An 11772-nucleotide genomic window follows, 5' to 3' on the forward strand; every position below is an offset into this window, starting at 1 on the left:
ACTATTTCTCTTCTTCTACTGGGTTTAGGGCATTCTTGTTGCTCTGCCTCTAGTTCCTTTAGGTGAGCTGTTAGGTTTTGGACTTGCGCTTTTTCTAATCTCTTGAAATAGGCCTGGAGAGCAATGTACTTTCCTCTTAGGACTGCCTTTGCCGTATCCCATAGAGTTTGGATTGTTGTGTTTTCCTTTTCATTTGTTTCCATATATTTTTTAATTTCATCTCTAATTCCCTGATTGGCCCATTCATTCTTTAGTAGGGTGTTTTTTAACCTCCATATTTTTGGAGGTTTTCCAGACTTCTTCCTGTGATTGATTTCAAGTTTCAAAGCATTATGATCTGACAGTGTGCATGGTATGATCTCAATTCTTTTATATTTATTGAGGGCTGCTTGATGTCCCAGTATGTGATCTATCTTGGAGAATGTGCCATGCGCACTTGAGAAGAAAGTGAATTCCTTGGCCTCAGGATGCAGAGTTCTAAATATATCTGTCCGATCCATCTGGTCCATTGTGCCATTCAAGTCCATTGTTTCTTTAGTGATTTTCTGTCTGGTTGACGTATCCATTGCTGTAAGCGGAGTATTAAAGTTTCCTGCTATTAGCACATTCTTATCTATAAGCTTGTTTCTGTTTGTGATTGTTTTAGATATTTAGGTGTTCCCAAATTCAGTGCGTTGTCATTTATGATAGTTAGTTCTTCCTGTTGGATGGATCCTGTAATTATTATGTAGTGCCCTTCTTCAACTCTTGTTATTGTTTTTAATTTAGTGTCCAGTTTGTCTGATATAAGTATAGCTACTCTGGCTTTCTTCTGATTTCCTGTAGCATATATATATTTCTCCATCTCCTTACTTTTAATCTGAAGGTATCTTCCAGTCTAAAATGAGTTTCTTGTAGACAGCATATAGATGGATTTTGTTTTTTAATCCATTCTGCTACCCTATGTCTTTTGATTAGAGCATTCAGCCCATTTACATTCTGTGTTATTATTGTAATATGTGGGTTTAGAGTCATTGTGTCCTTTATGCTATTCATGCTAGTGGTGGTGTCTCTGGTGTCTCTGTTCCTTGCAACCTTTCCTTCAGAGCGTCCCCCTCAGGATTTCTTGTAGGACTGGCTTAGTGGTGACAAATTCTTTCAATTTCTGTTTTTTTTGGAAAGATTTTTATCTCTCCTTCTAATTTGAATGACAGGCTTGCTGGATAGAGGATTCTTGGCTGCATATTTTTAGTATTCATCACATTGAAGATCTCCTGCCATTCCTTTCTGGCCTGCCAAGTTTCAGTAGATAGGTCTGTCACCACTCTGTCATAGGTTTCCCTTTGTATGTTAGGGCCCTTTTCTCTCTAGCTGCTTTCAATATTCTCTCTTTGTCCTTATATTTTGCCATTTTCACTATGATATGTCGTGCAGAAGATCGATTCAAATTCCGTCTGAGGGGAGTATTCTGTGCCTCTTTATTTCAACGTTTACTTCCTTCCCCAGGTTGGGGAAGTTCTCTGCTATAATTTGTTCCAGGACTCCTTCAGCACCTTTCCCTCTCTCTTCCTTTTATGGGATTCCTATGATACGGATATTGTTGTGTTTAACCGAATCGATGAGCTCTCGAACTCTCCTTTCATGTTCCTGGATCAGTTTGTCTCTTTATTTGTCAGCTTCTTGTTTTTCTAAAATGGTGTCTTCTAAATCACTTATTCTCCTTTCTGCCTCTTCAATCCGTGCTTTGGATGCCTCCAGTTTATTATGTATCTGATTTATCACATTTTTAAATTAATCATGCCTATTTTTAAACTCCATGTTGTTTGTAGCCATAGTTTCTTTGATGTCCTCTATGCTTTTTTCAAGCCCAGCTATTAATTTTATGATTATTATTCTATAATCTTGTTCAGTTATGCTGCTGATATCTGTTTTGAGCAGTTCATTAGCTGTCATTTCTTCTTGGAGTTTCTTTGGAGGAGAGCTCTTTCGTTTCATCATTTTAGTTAGCTTTCCGGCTCTTGTTGGTTTTAAAGACCTGTTATGCTCTCTGCACCTATGAGCGCTCTGTACCCAAGAAGACTCTTTGACTGTCCAGGGCCTATCCGTTACGAAAGTGTTCTTTGAATGGTATCTCTTGGTCTCTCTTGAGACCTTGGTTATCTTATTTTCCTACTCGTAGTGGTATTTGGGACTCTCCACCTTGTGTACTCTGGCTTGTTTTTGAGGTAGCCGTTAGAAGGCTCTCTCAGTGGATTCTGCGTCCTTTCTCTCCCAATCTCTTGGGTTCTGTAAGGTTTCCTATGGCTTCAGATCTTTTCCATGTGAGATATGGGGGCGAGTGCAATGCACGGAGCTCCCTACTTCTCCGCCATCTTGCCCCTCCCCTGTCTCTTGTTAGTTTTAAAGACTTGTTATGCTCTCTGCACCTGTGAGCACCTCTGTACCCAAGAAGACTCTTTGACTGTCCAGGGCCTATCCGTTACGAAAGTGTTCTTTGAATGGTATCTCTTGGTCTCTCTTGAGACCTTGGTTATCTTATTTTCCTACTCGTAGTGGTATTTGGGACTCTGCCATGTGTACTTTGGCTTGTTTCTTGAGGTAGCCCTGGAGAAGAAAACAGACAGACAAAGATCAGGGAACAGAGGGACACAAATGCACGGACAAATCCAACAAACAGGGAAACCGAGAGGGAAAACGAAAAATAAAGAGAAAAGAGGGAGGAGGGAAGGCGAAGAATAGAAAATAAAAACACATTAAAAAGTCTAAAAGAAGAAAAAAAAAGGAAAAAAGAAGAAAACCGATGGACCAAGAACGGTTTAAAGCATATAACCAGATTTCCCAGCTGCAAGTAAATAGCCGTGTGTATGCAGTGCTGGCTGAAGAGCATAGAAAAAGAGAGAGAAGGCAGGGCGGGATGAGGCAAAATTGGAAATAGAATGAACAGGTAGAAGGGATAAGAAGCTTTTTTCAAAAAGCAAAAGGGTGGAATATGGTTGAAGAGGTGAGAGAAAGACGCTGGTGTTATCCAGAGAAACTATGTAGTCTGATTACTCCAGAGAAAAAGAGATGAAAAGGTAGGTAGGTGTAGAATTTACATCTACAGAATGGATTAAATGTGACTGTTTAAGCAAGCCAGTTACCAGAATTAATCAGGTTAGTGCTCTGTTTAAAAAAAAAAAACGGAGGAGGGCAGCTCTCTAGCAGGGATGGGCGTGGTTTGATCCAGTGCGTCAGGCAGGAGTTCTGCCTTGGCGGTTGTGGGGAGGAGAGTGGCGGCGCTCCAGAACCAAGCGCTCACCTCACTTTTTTGGGTGTGTGAACTCCCTGTGCCAGGGACGCAGCGAAGGTGGGTCGCACTCTACATCCCAGGCCAGGCCTCGTTTCCAAATCCCACTGAAATTGCCATAGACACAACCTCACAGGCGATTCCCTCAGGGCAATTCCAAGCCTCTTGCCTAGCCCTGGGGATGGAGCCAGAATCGCTGCTCCTGTCTCCTCCTTGGTCGGTTTGGCGAGCAAGGATGGGGTCGCCTGGGAGTGCTCGGCTCCGCTGGAGAGCAGGAAACCAGGTCCCTCTGTGTGTCTCGTCACCCGAAACATCAACTCTCGGGCAAATCTCCCAGTTTTAAGCCCTTCGCCTCCCCTCTAGGGATCCATCTGAGCCAGAAGCACAAAGGCGCGGTTGGCGTGTGGCCCCTCCTGGTCGAGTTGGCACGCGGGGATTTGGCGAGTACGCAGTTGTTTTCCCAGGAATTGGGATAAGTGCATCCCACTTAGGCTCAGCTGGAGAGCCGGAGGCCGGGTCCCTCTGTGTTCTGAGCGGAGGTTTTTCTGTTCCCCAGCGACAGGGACCGTGTCCTGAGCAGTTTCGGCCTCTCTCTTTCCCCTTTCACTCCTCGCAGAGGGGGATCACCCCCATCCCTCTGCATCTCTGGTCCCAGCCCGATTTTATCTTCCCCGGTTCGCACTCACGTTAGAAGGTTTTCTCAGCGGCCTCTGTCTCCCTTTCCTCCCAAACTCCTGGATTGTGTAATGGTTTCTATGGCTTCAGGTCCTCTCCATGTGAGATATGGGGGCGAGTGCAACGTATGGAGCTCCATACTTCTCCGCCATCTTGCCCCTCTCCTTAGTTTTAGCTCTTTCATTTAGAACTTTGAGCCATTAAATTAATTTTTGTATGTTGCATAATCCTATTTTTGTGAATATCCAGTTATCTCAGCACCATTTGTTGAAAAGACGATTCTTTCCACCCATTAAATTGTTTTGGCACCTGAGTAGGAAAAACCCAGTCCTCTCCCTGTGTTCCCCTTTACTCTCACTCTATGACTATATTCACAACACTTTTGATATCAGATGTTGGGTGAGTTCCCCCTCCTACTCCAGACCAAAATATTCTGTGATACGAACTGAGTGTCCTACAATTTAACACAATTCTGACACTGTCTAACCAGAGATCGCATCAGAGCTCACAGATTAAGGACTCAGCCCCACAAGACTAACCCCTCCCCACTTCAGATGCCAGTAGCAAGTGCAGGTTGTTACTGTGCTTCTGACCAATCAGCTGTAAGTTGAAGGCTCCCATAACCTTCTCCTCAGGTTTGATTAATATACTAGAACAGCTCACAGAATCATGAAAACAGTTGATTTACTGTTTACCAGTTTATAATAAAAGGATATGATAAAGGTTACAGAAGAACATGCAGTTGGAAGTGGTCATAGGGCAAGTATGTGGAAAGGGACAAAGAGCTTCCATGCCCTCTCCAGATGATTAGAAATAATCAGAGAGGGGAAAAGGAAGAGGGAATGGTGAGCTGGATTATGGGTCATGTTCAATCTACTACCAGTTAGCTTCCCACATAGGAAAAAACCCTTTTTCAGCTTCCAGACTCCACTCCTAAAAAGTGTGTGACTTTGGCAGGTGAGGCAGACTCAGCTCGTTTCACCCTCTCAGTTGGGAAAATGGCTCATGGTAGATGTCATTTGACAGATTTATTCCGAGGATTCAACAAACGTTTAGATGGGAAAGTTAAATATGCTGATCTTGGTTAGAAAATTATACTCCAAGCTTAGAAATGCTGAGCAAAGTGTGTGGTACCTTATCCAGGCCCTAGATTACACTCGTGTCTGTGAGAGGGAATGAGTCCAGATTGGATGGCTTCTCTAACTTCCTTCACTCTTTTCTCACTGCAGCTACTTCAGGATGGTGACATGGAGAAACTTGAAGAGCTTGTTGAAAAATACCCTTGTGCCTTTCCTTGTTGGGTTGGGCCCTTTCAGGCATTTTTCTATATCTATGACCCAGACTACGCAAAGGCATTTCTGAGCAGAACAGGTAAGAAAAAGGATGAATCTCAGGAACCTAATACTCCTAGGAGAGATATGCACAACTCACAGGCAGGATTTTAAAGGAATCCATGAAGCAAAGATTAATATCAGACCTTTATTAAGAGACCTGGAGACAAACTGACAGTTACCAGAGGCGGTGTGTGTGTGTGTTTGTGTGTGTGTGTGTGTGAAATACATGATAGGGATTAAGGAGCACACTTATGATAAGTACTGAGTGATGTATAGAAGTGTTGAATCACTATATTTATACCTGAAATTAATATAACATTGTATGTTAACTATACTGTAATTAAAACAAGGCAAGAGAGGCCTGAAGAAAGTGAGGAGAGGTTTCTGAGCAATTCTGAAAGGAATTCCTACGTCCCCCAAGTCCCTTGTCTGGCTCAGACTCCCATGAGCCCTTTAGAGTGTAACATAAAGCCCTTCTGACACCACTGGATCACCAAGGGCTTCCTTTACCTCTTGGTTTTGTGACCAGTGTCAGTAATACTCCCCACTCCCCAGCCTCTTGCTTGCACATGAGTCTTCAGGGGAATTCAGAAGTAGCTCTGCCTCTGCTGGTTCAGTACGTAAACTGGGTTTCTAGATCACTAATTTACCAGTATAACCTCTTGGCTGCAGTCCAAATATTTTTGTTTTTTTCATATTTCTCAACTCTGTTTCCTTTTGGGCCACACGTCATCTAACTCTCCCATGCAAGCCTTTTTCAAGATGTCCGTGGTAGATTATCTCATTGAACAAAATTAAAACGTCCAATTTTGGAGCACCTGGGTGGCTCAGTCAGTTGTGTCCAACTCTTGACCTCAGCTCAGGTCTTGATTTCAGGGTTGTGAGTTGAAGTTCCTCGCTGGTCTCCATGTTGGGTGTGAAGCTTACTTAAAAAAAAAAAAGTCCAGGTTTTGCTCCATCATCTTTGTAAAACTAAGATCTTATATTCTAATCTTTCTTCTCTGTCCATTGTCTCCCTTACTTTTAGTAAAACCTAATAAAAGAAAACAGCCTTCCCCTGAAAGTCTCCACATTTCCTGATCCTCCCACCCCTACTTTGTTTCTTACTCAGTTCTTAAAGAACAAGAGCTGTAAAACACCTCTACACTAAAGTTCATGAGAACCCTAAGAGGCATTTGGCCCCCACTCTCTGTGGTCTGCCAGCTCCTGCTCTAATCACTAATCTACTTTCCAAGAAGGATATAATATATTATCCCAAATCTTGTTCTGGAAACTTGGTCACCCTTGAGCAATCTGTTTCTATTGGAGAAAGTATAAACAAGGGAAGAATCCATGTTTGTATACCTGTCTGCCTCCTGGGGTTTGTTGTTCTCTGGCTCATTAGCCAAGACTTATGGTTTGCCTGGGCCTGCCAAGGCTGTAGGGAAAGAGCCTGGACTCCTTCTTGCTATTTGTGGGTAACACATGCAAATAAAGAGAACCTTCACCAACTTTGACTGGTAATTTTCATCTAATGCTGTTGTTTGTTTCCTCTGCTTGACTCTGCAGACCCCAAGTCCAAGTACCTGTACAAGTTCTTGATTCCGTGTCTTGGTACGTATGTGCAAGAGAGCCAGGTGATTGACTGTTTTGCATGAGGTCCCCTTAGTACAGTAGAACATTCCAAAGAAACAAGTAAGAATGCTCAAAACAATTAAGAGAATGGTTGATCTATGCTGCAAATTGTCTAGGGGGGGAAACAAGAGGGAGTGCTAAAATCAACCCTGCACAACTTCCTAGGAACCTCCTTGTCCCAAAATCTCATTCTCAAGGCAGCATGTGTGCGAATGTGCCCCATCTCTGTCTTTAAAACTGCAGCCACATATCTGTATTCTTTATTTTGTCCTTTCTTCTCTCTTGTTTTCTTGGATCTTTCCCTTTCTTTTTGGAGTCCATCTATTTCCATATGCAAACCAGTACAGTTTTGCTCTGAAGTATAGTTTGATAGTATTCCAAGAGCAGATAAATTAGGCCTTTTAGTTATGTAATTGGTATTTATGCTAAACAAAGAAGGAATTACATGAAAAAACCACCTAGGGGTGCCTGGGTGGCTCAGTCGGTTAAGTGTCCGACTTCAGCTCAGGTATTGATCTCACAGTTCGTGGGTTCAAGCCCCACTTCGGACTCTGTACTAGCAGCTCAGAGCCTGGAGCCTGCTTCCAATTCCATCTCTCTCTCTTTCTCTCTCTCTCTCTCTCTCTGCCCCTCCCCTGCTTGCAGTCTGCCTCTCTCTCTCAAAAATAAATAAACATTAAAAAAAAATTTAAATTGTTGGTTTGGGGTTCAGAGCTACTTGGATTTGAATACTGCCTCCCAGTGGATAGTTGCATGTGATTCTGGGGAAATCTGATGAGAGTTACATGTCTAGGTCATTGTGGGGATTAAATGAAATATGTATTTTCAGCACTTACTGTAGTGGCTGACATTGTACCAATGCCAGACTGCGTATCTCAAGCCTGCATGTTGTAAGCACCCAGTGAATGATGGAAGTTACTTATTAAAAATTTTAAGGTCATTTTAAAGCCAAATCTTTAATGACCTTTCTTGAAACTGAAGACTGTAAAGCACTGACCTTGATGAGTGTTTGCACTTCATATCATTTATAGGTGTGAGTCACAGACTAAGGCCAGAGGAGACATCTGGGGACAGAGTGGACACTCAGGTCTAGTTCTTCATAATTTTTGTGTTCACAGTGTAGTTTATGGATTGGTTTGGAATCAAAAGGAGATAAATATTTGTTGTGTTTCTACTGTGAGCTAGAGACCAGGCTAGGTGCTTCATGTATTTGCTTTCATTTACTCTGCACAGCAACACAGTGAGGTAGATATTTATTATCACACTTTATCATTGAGTAAACCAAGCCTCAGGAAGATTAAGTGACTTTCTCAGTTATAACATAGGTAGTAATTTCAGGATCAGCACTCTCATCAGGCTTCAAACCCTGGGTCTTCCTCACAATGTTAAATGCATCCATCTCAGATGTAAGCAACAAATCTCACTTCCATCATAATGTAAGAACAATGGTTTCCACTCTATTATGACTACATCTGTGTCATGCTCACTCCCTGATGTCTCTGTTCTTCACCTCTCCTTCCTCATCTCATCTAATAAAATGGCATGAGGTTTTGTCCCCTTTCTTTCTCAAGGAAAAGGACTAGTGAGTCTAGATGGACCCAAGTGGTTCCAGCACCGTCGGCTAATAACTCCTGGGTTCAATTTTAACATCTTGAAATCATATGTTGAGGTGATGGCCCATTCTGTGAACACAATGCTGGTAAGTGAAGGGACAAAACGTGCTCTGGTGTGTGGCAGAGTGCTTCCAGCAGGGAATGAATTAGACACATATGGTGGTAAAAGTCAAAGGGGGATGGCTTCTAGAAATTAACCAATGTACAGTTACCAACTGAGCAATAGGTGTCCATGTAAGCCTTTGCTATGGTCCTTTGGGTGACAAAAATGATTAAGTTCTGGTCATCTGACTTAGATATATTTTGAGACCCTATGGCAGTAAATCAAGTACCAAGTGCTGTAACTGACAAGTAAGGAAACGAGGAGCAGCCATAGTAGCTTCAGATTCAGAGGAGACTCATATTTACCAAGAAATATGAGCTGGACTTGCTTATGTGGATAATACATATGAAGGAATACTAGGCAGAGTGAGTTAGCATGAACAAACGTATGAAAGTTAGAATGAACTTGACTAATGGTCACAAAGAACCTAGCAAAAGATAAGCATCTACGTTAAAGTTGCAGGTGTGAGCTTCCTCTCGTAGATAGTGGTGGATCATTTGGAGCTGACTTGCGCCTTTTCAAAGGGGCAGGAGGATGTTGGTAGAAGAATATTCTTATGGGTGGTCCTTAATTTATAAATGAATTCCATTCTAAAACTCCACTGGTATATGATATATTTTTAATTTTTAAATTGTGCTTGTTTAAAAATGAGACAATAATTCATTAATACAGGTTTCGTGATAAACACTTCAAACTCCATCAATGAAGCCAACGTTTCCCTCCACCTTCATTTGCAAACCCATCCCTTTGTCCAAGAGAGAACCACTGTTACCAGCCAATTGGCTGAGTTCTCACAGAATCAGAATTAACCTGAGTTAGGGTGAAACTACCCATGGCCCACTCTAGGCAGAAAGCCTCAGGTACAGGCTGGAGAGAGAGGGGGATGGCTCCTTCCATTCCCATGCTGTTCTGCTTTATAGACAATGGCAAATTAGCCAGTGGTGGTACTGAGTTTATTGTTGTTTCAGTAAGTCACTTGTGTCTTCCTCATTTCTCGGTCCCACCTGAGCCTGAGACCCCCCTCATAGCTCTTCTAGTGCTTCCAGCTTGAGCTTCCCATTTGCTGCCATTTCTCCTAAATTTACTTTTTCTACTCAGTAAAACTTACATTATTCAAGACGAAAGAAATTGAATAAACAATGGACATTGGGATAAAAGCTTAAAAAGAATCTCTGCCTCCAAATGTGTAGCAACCCCTACCTATGGCATTAGGTGCTCAACAAATGTAGATTGATCTGATTTTAAGCATTTAGATTTCTTTGTGTTTAACACAAAGAATACTTATTATGACAAATTCATTTTCAACAGGGAACATTTCAGGTAGTGAGAGAAGATCACCTAGGTGGGGAGAAGTAAATTGGGCACAAACAGTGCTTGGCTGGGAGTCAGCTGGAAGCCGCACCTATCTGTGGCTTCTCTCTGTCTCCCATTTCTGAATTGAAAAGGTTTCTTACAATGTTCTAAATTTATTTTAAGTGTGACTATGGTTGGCAGTAGTGATGGGGTGGGGTGTCTAGCAATTTGGGGACTGAAGATGGAGGAAGCCCTGGGGAGACCCTTTGTAATTACAGGTCTTGTATCAGAGATTGTCTGGTTTACTGGAACTTGGATCTGTTGTAAAGCAGTTATGGTAATGACTGAAAGGCCAAAAATACTTAACTCAGCCATTTACAAGATACCCGGTTTGCTCCATGCTCTTTCTCACCCAGCTGGGTGCAGCTTTCCCTTCCTCATGCCAAGTAAACACTTGGCTTATCTACATATATGACCTCTGGCTCCTCCTAGGTTTGGATTGTCTACCTTACAGCCTAAGGGCAGGGTCAGGGAGAAGCTTTCAAGTAAAGGCAGTTTGATGATGGTGATGCTTTTGATCTTGACCTTCTGTGCCAGGGTAAGTGGGAGAAGATCTGTGGCCCTCAGGACACAATTGTGGAGGTCTTTGAGCACATCAGCTTGATGACCCTGGACGTACTTTTGAAATGTGCTTTCAGCCAGGAGACCAACTGCCAGATAAGCAGGTCAGTGACAGGAAAGCAAAAAGACACTTGTTCACCATTATCTAAGTTATGCATTGACATATTGTCTCTCCACTTTGTCTTCTAGCACCCATGATCTTTATGTTAAAGCAACATTTGAAGCCAGCAAAATCATTTTTTACCGCTTATACAGTTTCTTACATCACTATGACATAATTTTCAAATTCAGCCCTCAGGGCCACCGCTTACAGGAGATGGTCAAAATTCTACATCAGTACACAGGTATTTCTTGCTTTTGGGTCACCTAAGTCCATACACTGTCATCGTTGTATTGTGCCTGTTTAGAATAATAGGCCTCGATGTGAAAAAAAACTTTTTTGTTGTTCCTAACAGAGCTTTTATATGGACAATGCTCATTTAGAAGAATTTGCTAGATCCATACTAGTAGTTTTCTATACAGAAGTTTTCTATATACTATACCATGTTTATTATTATGTCCAATTGTTATTAATACAAATATAACAAGGAGCTATTTGCTATCCCAAAGCACACAGGGCATATGACTTTTTGCACAGTGTTTGCAGTAATCATGAAGGAATAACAACAAACCAAAACATTCATGCAACATGGGAATGAATATGGGAACAGAGTGAACATGGACAAGCATTCAAAAGAAGGGGGGATAGGGAGTTGTTCGGTAGGTAGAAAGTTTCAGTTACACGAGCTGAACAAGAGCTGAACAAGGTCTAGAGATCTGCCTACAGTTAACAGTACTGTATTGGGCATGTGGAAACGTGTTAGGTGGGTAGATATCAGGTTAAGTGTTCTTACCACAATAAAATAAATAAATAAAAGAAGCTCAGTTCAAAAATAGTTTTGGCACATGGAAAGAGCCTAAGTGTCCATCAACTGACAAATGGATCAAGAAGATGCGGTTTATCTATACAATGGAATACTACATGGCAGTGAGAAAGAATGAAATCTGGTCATGTGTAACAACATGGATGGAATGCTGCTATGCTGAGCGAAATAAGTCAGGCAGAGAAGGACAAATATCATATGTTTGCACGAATAGGAGGATTAGGAGGAACTTGACAGAGGAACAAGGGGGAGAAGAAGGGCAGAAATGGTGGGGGAAAGGGAGAGAGGCAAACCATGAGAGACTCTTGAATGCTGACAAAAACTGAGGACT

General features: G+C 42.1%; 1 protein-coding gene across 1 annotated transcript in view; it reads left to right on the forward strand.

The window, feature by feature from the left end:
* The first annotated feature begins 5178 nt into the window (after positions 1–5178).
* The window catches only part of LOC120227404 (cytochrome P450 4X1), a 22892-nt gene continuing 16298 nt past the window's right edge, over positions 5179–11772 (forward strand). Inside the window, exons 1-5 of the mRNA XM_039225525.1 lie at positions 5179–5311; positions 6823–6867; positions 8460–8587; positions 10495–10622; positions 10708–10862. Coding sequence (XP_039081456.1) covers positions 5188–5311; positions 6823–6867; positions 8460–8587; positions 10495–10622; positions 10708–10862 — 580 coding nt within the window. The 5' untranslated portion in view covers positions 5179–5187. The remainder of the gene's footprint in view (positions 5312–6822; positions 6868–8459; positions 8588–10494; positions 10623–10707; positions 10863–11772) is intronic.

This window comes from Hyaena hyaena, unplaced genomic scaffold, assembly GCF_003009895.1.
Source record: "Hyaena hyaena isolate Hyena2069 unplaced genomic scaffold, ASM300989v1 scaffold_2278, whole genome shotgun sequence".
Lineage (NCBI taxonomy): Eukaryota > Metazoa > Chordata > Mammalia > Carnivora > Hyaenidae > Hyaena > Hyaena hyaena.